The sequence below is a fragment of the Sceloporus occidentalis genome, unplaced genomic scaffold (genome assembly GCF_023333645.1).
Source record: "Sceloporus occidentalis isolate IW3139 unplaced genomic scaffold, rSceOcc1.0.p SCAF_1, whole genome shotgun sequence".
Classification (NCBI taxonomy): Eukaryota; Metazoa; Chordata; class Lepidosauria; order Squamata; family Phrynosomatidae; genus Sceloporus; species Sceloporus occidentalis.
In genome coordinates, this window is record NW_028316981.1 from 222,167,299 (window position 1) to 222,181,569 (window position 14,271).

General features: G+C 42.8%; 1 protein-coding gene across 4 annotated transcripts in view; it reads left to right on the forward strand.

The window, feature by feature from the left end:
- CARM1 (coactivator associated arginine methyltransferase 1) overlaps window positions 1-13,497 on the forward strand; it is a 64,081-nt gene extending 50,584 nt beyond the window's left edge. For 2 of the 4 annotated variants that reach the window (XM_089489127.1, XM_089489131.1), the window contains exons 12-16: window positions 4,059-4,148; window positions 6,441-6,553; window positions 8,464-8,541; window positions 11,692-11,763; window positions 12,529-13,497. In XM_089489127.1, the coding sequence (XP_089345253.1) occupies window positions 4,059-4,148; window positions 6,441-6,553; window positions 8,464-8,541; window positions 11,692-11,763; window positions 12,529-12,665 (490 nt within the window). In that variant the 3' untranslated portion in view covers window positions 12,666-13,497. The remainder of the gene's footprint in view (window positions 1-4,058; window positions 4,149-6,440; window positions 6,554-8,463; window positions 8,542-11,691; window positions 11,764-12,528) is intronic. The other 2 variants (XM_089489130.1, XM_089489132.1) reach the window with 2 other exon arrangements.
- The last annotated feature ends 774 nt before the right edge of the window (window positions 13,498-14,271 follow it).

Consider the following 14,271-nt stretch of genomic DNA (forward strand, 5'->3'; position numbering starts at 1 on the left):
TCACAATCCTTCTCTGTTACGAGATTTTTGGGAAGACTCCGCCTGCTCGAATTTGAGCCCACTCCACCAGGGCAATAGTTTCATCTTCAGCCTTCCTCTCCGAAATTCCCTTGGAGGACATTTGCAAGGTTGTGGTATGGTCACAACCTCTGACCTTTATCAAGCACTATAGACTTGATACCAGACACCGACATGAAGCAGCCTTTGGCAGAGCTGTTCTCCTTTCCACAATGCACTAAGGTTAGTTGGCACCTGTCAAACATGACACTCACACTGTTTCTGGTTTAATAGTTGTTTATTGCCAGGACACTCCCTCCTCCACAATGGGAGAAGCTTGCCAGTCTAACCCGTTTGTGTGCTTCGCAGAGACCACGAAGACGAAAGACAGGTTGCTTACCTGTAACTGTAGTTCTTTGAGTGGTCATCTGTGAATCCACACAAATCCCACCCATCCTCCCCTCTGTCGTGTCCTTCTCTCTTCCTTGTCTGCTCTTACGGCGGGCCTTTTTTGGAACTGAGAAAGGGCGGGAAGACCTCCTGCCTATATAGAGGGTGGGTGGAGCTACCGCCAAAAAGTCTTCCCTAGCGATTCCAGTAGGATCCGGAAATGCTGCACAGGCGCAGAATTACCCATTTGTGTGGTTTCGCAGATGACTACTTATTATTATTACTATAATAATATAAGTAATATTATTACTTATATTATTAAATATATAAGTAATATATGTAATATATGTAATATATATATAATATATATATATATAAGTAATATATATATATATATATAGTAAAATATATAAGTAACTTATTAAATATATAAGTAATATTATTACTATAATTATTATTACTTATTACTTGAAGAACTACAGTTATAGGTAAGCAACCTGTCCTTCTTTAGCATCGTTTTCCTTTGCTTTGTCCTCTACATCCTTTGACTCTTGACTTATCCACATTCATATCAAAATTATTATTATTATTATTATTATTATTATTATTAACCTTTATTTATAAAGCGCTGTAAATTTACACAGTGCTGTACATACAATCTTTTTAATTGGACGGTTCCCTGCCCTCAGGCTTACAATCTAAAAAGACACAACACAAAAGGAGAAGGGAGTGGTGGTGGGGAAGGGGCCTTTCTAGTAGGATATTACATATAAAATACATAGCAATACAGGAAATGATTCAATAAAACAGACAACAAAAGAACATCAAATAGCAAGTGATAGTTATGCAATGCCTGGGAACCCTTCTCTGAACATGATGGTCTTCAACTCTGTTTTGAAGCTGGTTAAAGAAGTGATGGCTCTTGTTCGGGGGGGGGGGGGAAGGTTCCAGGAGTGAGGGGCAGCAAGTGAAAAGGGGTGAATCCTAGATGGGGCAGAGGAAATCCTGGGCTGAGACAGCAGACCTTGACTACCAGAACGGAGGGCCCTAGTGGGAAGGTGAGGAGAAAGAAGGTCTGATAAGTAAGGAGGGGCCAGCCCATGGAGGGCTTTAAACGTTGACAGCAGGAGCTTATACTGAATGTGGAAAGGGAGGGGGAGCCAGTGAAGGGATGCCAACACAGGAGAGATGTGGTCAGAGCGGTGGGTGGATGTGATAATGCGTGCAGCTAAATGTTGGACAGAAATTAAAGGATTTAATTTAATTTAATTAAAATCTGTAATTTTGGGCCCCGAAACCTGCCCTCAACTTATAAATGAGATTGACTTATATTCTAATATATATGGTAGTCATGGGCTCCGTAGTCAAACTGTTATTTCAGCCTGTGTTCATCTGTAAATTGGGAGTATTTGTTTACCTACCTGTCAAGAGGATGTAACTTTGTTCAAGGCATATATAATTAGAATCCAGGCCCAATTTTTTCATCTCAAAAATACATTGGCTATTCTTTATCGCTTCAGGCAGTATTATGAACAGTACTAGCCTGTTCCTTTTGCCCAGCCTACTTTGGTCACAAGTGCCTTTGTAATATGTAGTGCAACTTTTCAGAATCCATACACACCCAACATTTGGGGGGTTATCTCCTATGATCATCTTCCTTTGAGTTAGGGACCTTACTAGAGCTCACTTCCCTAGAATCATAGAATCGTAGAGTTGGAAGAGACCACAAGGGCCATCCAGTTCAACTCTGCCATGCAGGAACTCTCAATCAAAGCATCCCCGACAGGTGGCCATCCAGCTTCTGTTTAAAGACCTCCAGGGAAGGAGACTCCACCACACACCTAGGAAGTGTGTTCCACTGTCGAACAGCCCTTACTGTCAGGTAGTTCCTCCTAATGTTGAGGTGGAATCTCTTTTCCTGTAGCTTGCATCCATTGTTCCGAGTCTTGTTCTCTGGAGCAGCAGAAAACAAGCTTGTTTCTTCCTCAATATGACATCCCTTCAGATATTTAAACAGGGCTATCATATCACCTCTTAACCTTCTCTTCTTCAGGATAAACATTGCCAGCTCCCTAAATCATTCCTCATAGGACATGGTTTCCAGACCCTTCACTATTTTAGTCACCCTCCTTTGGACACGCTCAAAGTCCTTTTTGAATTGTGGTGCCCAGAACTGGACACAATATTCCAGGGGGGGCCTGACCAAAGCAGAATACAGTGGCACTATTACTTCCCTTACTAGACACTATACTTCTATTGATGCCTATTCTACTGCCACTCACTCACAAACTTTTTAGCTGCCGCATCACTCTGTTGACTCATGTTCCACTTGTGGTCTACTTGGATTTCTAGATCCCTTTTGCAAGTAGTCTCGTTCAGCCAGGTGTCCCCCATCCTACATCTTTGCATTTCATTTTTCTGCCCTAAGTGCAGTACCTTACATTTCTCCATGTTGAACTTCATTTTATTAGCTTTGGCCCAGCATTCTAGTCTATTCAGGTCATTTTGAATTCCGATCCTGTCCTCTGGAGTATAAGCTATTCCTCCTAATTTGGTGTCATCTGCAAATTTGATGAGTATACCCCCAATTCTGTCATCCAAGTCATTGATAAAGATGTTGAACAGCACTGGGCCCAGGACAGAGCCCTGTGGGACCCCACTGGTCACTTCTCTCCAGGATGAAAAGAAGCCATTGTTCAGCACCCTTTGGGTTCTGCCAGTCAACCAATTACAAATCCATGTAACAGTTACCTTGTCTAGCCCACATTTTACAAGCTTGTTTGCAAGAATGTAATGGGAAACCTTGTCAAACGCCTTAATGAAATCAAGATATACTTCCACAGCATTCCCTTCATCTACCAAGCTGGTAATTTTATCAAAGAAAGATATAAGATTTGTCTGGCATGACTTGTTTTTTTGAAACCCATGTTGACTTTTTTTGTGGGTTTTACAGGCTATGTGGCCATATTCTAGAAAATTTTCTTCCTGACGTTTCGCCAGCATCTGTGGCGAAAGGTCAGGAAGAACATTTTCTAGAACATGGCCACATAGCCTGTAAAACCCACAAAAAACCATGGATGTCGACCATGAAAGCCTTCGACTTCCCATGTTGACTCTTTGTGATTATGGAATTACCTTCTAAATGTTCACAGACTCTCTGTTTAATGATCTGCTCTAGAATTGCACTTGCTCCCTAATATGCTGAAATATGCTGAGGAAGTGGGACCATGCAAGGGCTAGAGTTAATATTCAGGTAGTGTGACTGCAGAAGCTTTATGGTCCAGTTATACTGATGGCTACCACCAAATGGCCCTGAAACTCCAGAATCAGTTATAAAAAAAATATTTCAGTGTCTGCTCTCTTTTATTACTGTGGCTGTAACATATTGGTTTTTAAAAAAAATTGCAATCCACCTTGAATATTGGTTAAAAGACGTTTACCAAATTAAAAAAAAACACATTCCCATGCCTATGAAATAAGCATCCTTCTCGTCCAGATGTTGCTGGCACAGCAGAAGCTGAACTGGCTGCAACACTGTGGTGTGTGTAGGTGGGAGGAGTAATGTTACTGGAATTACTAAATGTCTGCTGCACCTGGTTTGGAAAGGACATTCTGAGCTGTCAAAAAGAATGAATGGCTGTTTACTGGTATCTCTTATCCTTCTCTTTCAGGCAGAGTTATGACATCAGTATTGTTGCTCAAGTGGATCAGACAGGCTCCAAGTCCAGCAACCTCCTTGACCTGAAAAACCCATTTTTCAGGTATGTCAGTGTGAGCTTTTCCCCAGGCCTGCAGCAAGAAATTGGAGTGCATGAGTGATGCAGGGTGAGACGCTATTGTAGTTCATGTGAAACAGCATGACCCTAGCTGCAACTGTTTATTGTTGTGAGCCTTTAAGTTCTTTCTGATTTGTGGTGACTCTAAGGTGACTCTATCATGGGATTTTCTTGTTCAGAGTCTGAACGAGCCTTTGAGGCTGAGAGAGTGTGACTTGCCCAGGGTTACTAAGTGGATTTCCATAGCTGAACAGGTATTCTAACCCTGATCTCCAGAGTCATGGTCCAATATTGAAGCCACTCAACCATACTGGCTCACTTGAAGTACCAAAACTGTAAGGTCCAGACTGTAAGAGTTAATGAGGTGAAAGAGTTCCTGAACTGTGCCGGAGTTCTCTGTAGGATGCCTGAAGGTAAAAATGATAAGAGAATCTTCTTATGTTCTTACACCATACCTTCCAAAATTGACCCTGGTTTTCTGGACTTCTGTGGAATAGTGAATGTTGGTAACTATCCAAGGTTTTTAGAAACCCAACAGACAGCTTTGCAGAGCACTCCGACTTGCCTGAGCTGTCTCTCCTAATCTGTAGGCAGTCTCAAGAGACCTGTAGGCAGTTGTATTTGTACTTACTGCCAGTGCAAATACAAAGGGCCAGTCATCCAAACCCTACCCTTAGGCTGTTTGCACTGGGAATATCAACAATCTTTTTTCCATTTTGAAATAAACACAATCGGTATTTACAGTTAAGTTGTTGAGAGTCAACATACATCCTGTATGCTGAATTTGCCCCAGGCCTACTTACTGTGCTCCATTACTGAATCCAGAATCTTATCCAGTCTCCTCCCAAGACATTCTCCATAGTTGCTCCCTCCTGCTTTTGTCTGTTGTCCTTTCCTTTCCTTTTTCTTTTCCTTTTCCTTTCCTTTCCTTTTCTTCCTTCTTGGGAATGGCCTTTGGCTAAATCAGGAGAAGTGTATCATCTTGGTCTTAGTTTGCTGCAGCACAGGATTTACTGCTGTAAGATTATATTATCTGTATACTTTGTAGTTATTGTTTTGTTGCAGTTAGACATAATTTTCATTTATGTCATGAACTACCAAGAGTGGGTGGGAAAGGGCAGGGTAAAATATTTAAATGCTAGTGGCTGTGAAAGAGCCAGTGCATTGTATTGATTTGAGTGTTGGACTAGAACCTTAGGAGACCAGGATCTGAATTCCCACTCTCTTTCAGCCTCAGAAGAAGGCAATGACAAAGCTCATCTGAATAAAATTTGCTAAGAAAAACCCATGATAGGGGTGCCATAAGTGAGAAACAACTTGAAGGCACACAACAAGTGGCAGCTATCTAGTGGCAGGTGGTGCCTTGGAAAGGCAGTAGCATGGTTGTTGCCTCTCTGGGTTGTGTATTGAGGCCAGAGCAACCTTTAAAATGGCGGTGAGCTAAGTGGTTGCACTTTTTCAGTCGATGAGGTCTCTGTGTGTAAAGCACACATAAGATATGCACATACTCTTTCTCCTCTCCGCAGTGAGTGCTCAGCTTGGCTAGAGATTTGGAGTATTATACAGGGCTTCTTTCCCTGGCTTTATGCACATACTCTTTCTCCTCTCCGCAGTGAGTGCTCAGCTTGGCTAGAGATTTGGAGTATTATACAGGGCTTCTTTCCCTGGCTTTATGTTGACAGTAATATTTTGGTCTGTGGGATCCCCCCGCCCTCCGCCAATCCTACTTATTCAGATATCCATAATACTTTACCCTGTAAAAGGTGGAAGTAGCCCTCTGAAGCCTGAGTAGCAGTTGAGTAGTACACTGAACTTGGCAGTATGACTCATGAACCTTTATCAAGTAGTGGCCAAATGTCTTGTAACATAAGCACACAAGAGTTCTTCACCCATGGGCTGTGCTTTGTCTCTTCTCTGCTCTAATGTATAATTTCTGTGCTATGAATTTGTACTCTCACACTGGTGTATGAATTTGTACTTAGACTGGAGAGGTTTTGATCCTAGAACCCAGAACGTTATGCAGAAATATCACCAATAGAATTAATTGTATTAATGGCTTTTAAGCTGCATGTGGTTAGTTTTTTTCTCCCTCTACCTTTGTGTGGTCTCCTTCATGGATCTGAAATAAAAATTTTATCCTAGTGGCCATGGTACCACCAGACCCTTTTGTGGCATTTCATCTGGGTAATGACAGGATATTTTTCTTGGGGTTGTACTTGCCATTATATTGTTTTTGTGATTGGTGCTTAATTTTTTTTGTGTGTATCTGCTTTCTAGGTACACAGGTACAACTCCGTCACCTCCACCAGGCTCACACTACACCTCTCCTTCAGAGAATATGTGGAATGCAGGTGGCACCTATAATATGAGTACAGGGATGGCCGTTGGTGGTACTGTATCTTCTTCTTTTGTCACTCCTGGTTTAATCTCGTGGGCTCTCCCCTTTGTCAGCCTCTTTGGGGTTTGGGATATGAACAGTTAATGTCAACTGGGAGCCTCAAAGGCCCAGAGATTTGAGTTTCACTCTCTGCTTCAAAGTTCACTGAATGGTTTAATTGGAGTTTTCCTTGTGGGTGAAATGGTGGCCTATGGCAAGCAAGGTTGAATTCCTTACTGCAGGGTGCCAGGAGAATATCTGAATTAGGCATTCTCCAGGGATAGCCACAGTGGCGGCTGCATGATCATCTTGCTATGGGAGGGAGAGCTTTATTTGTCTCAGAGTCCATATGTGAGCAGCTCCTGCACACCATTCTGGCCTCATAGAGAAGCTATTCCTCCTCCAAGGAACCATGTGGTCTCAGAATCACAGAATCATAGAGCTGGAAGAGACCACAAGGGCAATCCAAGTCCAGCCCCCTGCCTTGAGAGGAAAGTCATGGCAAACCTCCCTCAGCACCAACCTTGCCATGAAAAACCCCATAACAGAAGTGGGGAAAGGACCTTGAAGCCCCACAACAAGAGCACCCGTAGCCCCCAGCTGGACTTGTGGTTGCCCTCCTGAGGAAGACCAGAAGGCTGACCTACCTGAGCTCTGCTGGGCCTCCTTGTCCTCCTCCATCCCCCCTAAGCCCTGCTGAGGGGGAACCCCTCTGGACCCCTGTGCTCCTCCTCAGAAGGGTTCAAGCTATCCCTTTCAGTAACACTAGTTTTATTTCAAACATGGCAGCATAATTTTCTCTGTCTTTGCAGAGTGGGTGCAGATATGAAGTGGAATATCACAATTTTACTTAACTGTCACCCTTGAAAAAGCCTTGTGTGTTTCTTTGCTAGTGGCTGTGTGTCATGTCATGGAGCATGTTCACCTCACTTCTGATCAAGGTTACAAGCCAAAGCAGAAAACAGGTTTTGCTTGTCCCAAGCACACCTATGAAAGTGGTCTCACTCATGCATCAGTGGAGTAGGTCTCCCTCCTCCAGTTGACAGTGACTTCTACTCACATTGTGTTGATTGTGACATTGAGACCAAGGAGCCCCTGTTGCACTGGTACTACCACTACTTTTCCTGTGAATTCTTTCCACTGTATTTATTCTTAATGTAACCTCTCTGCCCTGGTTTTCAACATTAGGATATTATCTGGGCTGCTCACTCCCTTTTATTGGGGCATAGGTTCTCCTGGAGTAATACTGAGAGTCATTGCCCCCTGCCTTGCCCACATTCTGAAGGCTGCTGCTTGTGTGCATTGTATGCAGCTTCTCAGCAGCCATCTTGCTATTTTGCCCCACTTCAGTGAATGGAACCAGGGAGCATCTGATCCAAACACACTGGTGAAACTTAAGACATTAAGAACATGGGGTCTGATAACTGGGAGCCTTCTTGACCAAGGTGCCCTGGACTTTCTGAAGGAAATGTGAAACAGAAGTGTAATAAAATTAATACTGCAATCCTGCACCAGATCTCCAGGACTCTGGACAGGGAGTAGCTTAAAGATGATCCTGTGCCCCTCTTTCGTTCCCACCGATCTAAATGTCCTGTGATCTTTGACTTAAAATCTTGCCAGCCTTCAGTGGAGGAAAATTGATGTGGGGAAAACTGAAGAAGCACCTCCACTACTCTTGCATAAGAACCAGATTGTGGCCAGGGTTCACAGCAGCAGCTGATAGGAGAGCATCTGTGCAAACCAGCCCATCTTAGTCTTCCTGTACTGAATATAAGTAACATGGGACAAACTGCTCCTTTAGAGAAACTCCTTCTCTTGCCACAGAGGGACTGGGCAGGGTTCAGTAGGGGCATGTGTCTTGGATAATCTTCCTTGTTTCTCATACTCTTCCTTTCTCCTTCCTTCCTTTCTCTTGTCTTGCAGGAATGCCCACAGCCTATGATCTCAGCAGTGTGATTGCTGGTGGCACCAATGTTGGCCACAACAACCTTATTCCTCTAGGTCAGTTTGCAGTGTGGAACAGTTGTATCACAATGGGAAAATCATGGGAAGCATAGTCTTCTCTGTTGAGATGAAGGCCCTGTTCATCTGAGCATCCAGTCTTTGGGGCTGTACCTTCCAATTGGTTAGGGATCAGAAGACGGCCTTTGAAAGAGTCTTTTGCTTCATCCAAGTGGCTGAGTGCTGAGTGCTTGGTGCAGTTGTTGTGCCCTTGGTGACTGAATCTTCTTCCTTGTGCCTTTTCCTTGAGTTTATTAGCCATGTTCAGCCTAATTGTGAGAGAAGGGTGTCCTACCTGATAAGTGGAAAGTTCAAAAGTTTAAAAATTGATAGTTTCAGTGTACTAATTTTCCTAAACCCTCTGGTTCAGTTGTTAACTATAAACATTGTTCATTTAAGTAAAGTAATTCCTCTTTTTTTAAAAAAAAATACAATGAATCATTGACTCATTGGAAAATTGTTGAAATGAATCACTGGGAAATTGTTCCACACTTTCTACTCATAGGCATCACTGCCCTGTCCCTGAGAACTCTTGTCATGTTTGACCTGTGATGGAGGAGATATAGTGATACTACCAAGATGCTTTTTATAGGCTGATGTGGCAACTCAAACTATATACAATTCCAATCAGCTCATATCAAAATGAAATAACCAGGTCTAGAAGATACAGCCATCTTGCAAGCTAGTTCCCAGAAATTTCTAGCTCATCTAGACATAATCAAAAGGAACAAAAATCTTTTTAAAAAGGGGGTTGGGGAAGAATCTCAGTTCTCAGCAAATCTTTCTTGTTTTATTTTCCTGAAAGCAATCATTTCAGGAATTTGCATATAAAATTGCAAATGGTATAGACCTTTTCTCTTTCTTGACACATGAACCTTGGATTAACACATTTGAGCTGATCAGATTATATCCCAAAGATCAGTTTGCAGAACATGATCCAAAACAGGATTTCTTTCACAAGAAAGGTTGATCAGAATATAGCCATAAATCAGTTGAGGGTTTGGTTTTTTTAAGCAGTCTGTTAAGTTTATATAATTTGACCAAAAAAGGTTGTGTGAAGAAAAGCTTGACCTGTAAATATTGGTCATGGCAGGAAATAATATTTGGCTGCCTCAGGCCTGCCCCTCAAGTCCTCCTCAGCAGTTTGAGGAGAGCCTGTTCTGGCTATTGGTAGCCATGTGCACTTCACTGGTAAGGAAAGGAACTGCTCACCTCATCAACTCTGTTGTGACCTTCCTCAGGCAAAAGTGGCCTGCCTGTTGCATCCACACAATCTTGAAAACCCAGATCATTTTCATGTGAGGAAAACAGTGATGTGGTGGGACATGGCTAGCCCATTCCCTTAGTTGCGAGTGGATCACCCACATTTATCAAATGTCTTTTGTTTTACACTGTAGAAGGCTCAAGAAACAGAGGGAGTAAAAGTGCTTGCTTACACCTGATGTCCCTTCACGTTTCATCTATACAGTAATGTGCACATGAACCTGTGCAGCATCACCTTTTGGCATGTTTTGGAGGTCTAACACAGGAACTGATGCCCACTCCTTGTCCCCATGTCGCAAACCTAAACTACACACTCAGTATTCCTGCTCAGTTCCTTTGTAAATGCTGTACAGGTATCAAGAATAAGAACCAAAGGAATGTATCTTGAGCTGGAATTCTGAGACCAGCTAGTGAAGAAAAGTTAGATCTGGGTGGAACACCTTATGCATTTAAAAGAAAAAAGTCATTCAGTAGGATACAATGCAGACTAAACTAGGCTGGCATGCAAGCTGTCAGGAAAATTGTTTTAAGCTGCCAGTTGTCACAGATTTGAATGGCTTGCCTGTCAGCTGTGACAATGTTAAACTTAAGTAGATGGCTTACTGATATACCACGAGCCATGTGTAGCCTTTTATTGAATTCTGTCATCCAAATGAAAAGGAGGAGGGGATGACTCTCAACAAGCAGTTGATCAGTGTGCATTGTAACAGTGTGCATTTCCAAGGAACATGTAGGGAAACATGAATATACACTAACTACCCTGGGCAAGCATCAGAAAGTCCTATTGAGTGCTAGGAAGCTGTGAGTGAAAAAATTCTGTGAGAACAAATGGACTTCAAGCCAAAAGTTCATTTCTCATTCCTGTTGCTTTAACTGCAGACTTCTTGGAAAGTAGGTGAGTCAAGTCCATTTTTGCTTAGAGAACATATTGATAAATGGTATTGTAGCTGCCCAGCTGTAGAAGCTTGCCTAGAAAACCCCATGATAGGTTCGCCATAGAGTTGTCATAATTAGGAAATGACTAGAAGGCACACAGCAACAAACTGCACCTGTGAAGTGACAGTCAACAAACTGCACCTGTGAGTGACAGTCACTCACACAACATATCGTGTGTGGAACTCCCATGTAGACATCTAGGAACACAATTGCCAACAAGGTTTAAGTTTGCTGACCATCTAGGAGACACATTTGTGGACCTGCATATCACTCAGTGACAATTACTGGCTGTAGGTTTAGGACAGAACCAAATACACAGTTGAGTCTAATCTCATACCCATTACTGTATCATGTGGTATCCTGTGAATCCCTTAGAAAGCATTTTTTTAAAAAGATGTTTTGCAAAATATATTGGAAATGTTCTAAGAAGAAGAAAAAACACTTTCAATATGCTTCTGTAAAACATGTCTTTTAGTCTAAGAATAACTAAATGAAGTTTCCCTATCCAGTGACAGATGTGGTTGATGGCCTCCTGGGAAGTGTGGTCTTTCTTGGCCTACTTCTGTATGTATGTATGAGACCTTTTCTCACTGATCATTCCAACATTTATTATGAACTGGTTATTTATTTCTGGTGGTTGGATTCATGTGTGATTCTGGGTTTCTTTTCAAAGCACCTCTGAACTGGTGCTTCAGTTCAGCTGACTGAAATTTTATTTGGTCCATGTCTTTTGCCTCTAGAAAATTGCTACCATACCACCTATATGCAAAGGGAGATATTATCCTTGTATGTGGTCTGTTTTTGAGCTGCTGTTAGGAACAGTGTTATCAGAAGTATATCCTTAGGCAGTGGAGGAGTTAAAATATAGTAAGCACTTTGACAGATTTTGAAGATGAGTAGCCTTTTGGAGATATTAGGCTTATCTGAATATTATTTTATTTTCCTCCCAAGCAGCCAACACTGGGATTGTCAATCACACCCATTCCCGGATGGGATCCATCATGAGCACAGGAATTGTCCAAGGTAAATTTACTCCATCTTTTGTGGGTGTTGAGTCTGTGCGCTTTTCTTCACCTTTGGGTTTTGCGTTGTTTTGCTGGGGCAGTAGCAGGCACCTAATTAACTGAGGAAGGGCGCAAAACTGCTAATTTAATCTTTTGAACCTTGTATTATTCCTTTATGTTGAACTGCTTAACTTTTGAGGTGGTTTGGGTTCACATGCAATTCTGGTTTTGTGGTTCAAGCCAAAGTTAAATTTGAAATCCCAAAAGTACAGATGATGTGCTTTGGATGCTGTACATCTCCTTCTTTGGAGGTTTTTAAACAAGGCTGGATGGCTCGGGGATACTTTGTGTATTCCTGCCTTGGGGTCTCTTCCAACTTGTATGATTCTATGTGAGCATTAAGTATCTGCAACAGCACACAGACTAGTTTGCGTTGTGACGGTCTAGATTCTTGTTTGCCTTTTAGCAGGTGAGTGTGTGAGGGTGACTGGCTTACTATGTATGAGTTTTCCATACACAGAAGCGTTACTGTCTCTGATGCACAAAGTGGACAAAGAAAAGATGCTCATGCTGTTTATCAAGGCAGTTTCAATTCCCTAACAGCTTTTTAGTCCCTTTCAGTTTAATTTAATTGGGGTTCCCTGCAAATAAAAATGGCATTGAACATCCTGTTTCCAGGTAGCACTTCAAAATGTGTTATTTATTTAAGCCTCTCTTTGTGCTTGTTTTGATGACTGACTGCTGATTGGAAAATGAATTTAACTACCTTTTCTCTCCTTTACAGGCTCATCTAGTGGTCAGAGTGGAGGAACATCAAGCACTCACTACCCTGTCAACAGTCAGTTCACTATGGGAGGGCCGGCCATTTCCATGGCATCCCCCATGTCCATCACCACCAACACAATGCATTATGGGAGCTAAGAGACTCCCATGCCTGAACTGACAGCACCAGGAAACCAAATGAAGAAAAGTTCCTCCTTCCCCATCTGCCTGCTGCACCTCAACAGTCTGGCAATCGCTTCTCTGGATCTCTTCAACCTACCTGCCCCAATTTGGCTTGCCAGAGATGTTCCAGCCCTTGTACCATAGAAGACCACCCCCATTGGTTCTTTGATAGCAGACTTGTATACTTTTTTTATAGAAATGTTGGAAATTTCAACTTGCGCAACCATGACTGAGTTCCTGCGCTCATTGTGTCTTACAACCAATCATGTCGCTAATGGTATCACTCTCCAATCTTCCATGACTGATCGGCATTAGGCACAGGCTGTAGAGCAGAACTGCCACAGGGCTGCTAGCATGCTCTGGGCAGACCAGCAACAGCAACTGGAGCCATCATCCCTGCTCTCAGTGTTTTAAAAGGCACTGCAGCTGGCTGTAGAGTGGGCACAGGTGGGGAAAATAAATCCAGCAGCAAATCCTTCATGCCCGTGTTGATTGCTCACCCACTCCAGCTTCTGGGCATGTGATTATTTCTTTTCTAAGACTTAGGAGGTTCTGCTCTTATTGTGAGGGGAAAAAGAATGCCCAGTCCCTCCTGGCTGTTTGGAGAGCTCCAGCATCTTGAAGTCTGGAGCCTTTGGAAGAACATCTGAGACAAGACGGACTGTTGTGCCACAAGCATCTTATCAGCAGGTCTGATGACTGACTGTCTTTTGGGAAATCTTGATGTAGCATCAAAGGGTTGAAAAATTTGAAACATGAATGTACCAAAAAAGAAAAAGAAAAAAAAAGGTTGCTGGCTAAAAGTGAACAGTTTGTGTATTGGTTTCCTGTTACTCATCTTGATGGCTGTGCCCAGTCCTAGCCCCGTTCGCAACTCTGTGTTCTCTAGGCTGTTGCTGCTGTCTCTAGTCCCTCACCTGGGTAGGCAGTGGGAACTGGGTGCCAGGTGGCTTAGTATGTAGACTTGCCTGCGCTCTGCAGTCGCCACCAGGGACTTTAGTGTAGATGGTTCTGGCATCTGTTATGGAAGCCCCTTTGTATTTGTATGTGTAATCTGTAACCATTTATGGTATTTCTTCTCCCCCCTCCCCTTTGAAGAGCCATGAGCTGGCATTTTTTAAAGGACTTGGCAGGGACCCATTTTATGGATATAAAAAAGTGTGTTTTACTTAGGCAATTTCCTTTGGCTCCCAACATGGAGTTGCTGGGCTGAATCTGGTGGGAGGCGGGAGGGACATGGTGGAAAGGTTCCATGATGGTTCACTTATGGAGCCTACACACAGCCAATTGTTGGGTCTGACTGATAATTGAATTTGTGACTATTGAATAAAACTGGGAGGGTTTTGAAGACTCGTTTGCGGTGGCTGGTTTCCCCCACTCCCAAGATTGGACGGAACAGCATAAAGCTCCTTTTTCTTCCACTCATTGCACAGGACCAACATGTATACTGGAGGTGTACGGGGTGAAAGAGTTTTCAACTACATTTTAAGTCATCTTCTTCCACAGACAATATTTTAAATGGGTACTACTGCTGAGTCCTAAGTTCTGTTATGTGCTGATTGAAGAAGTTAGGAAAACGCCC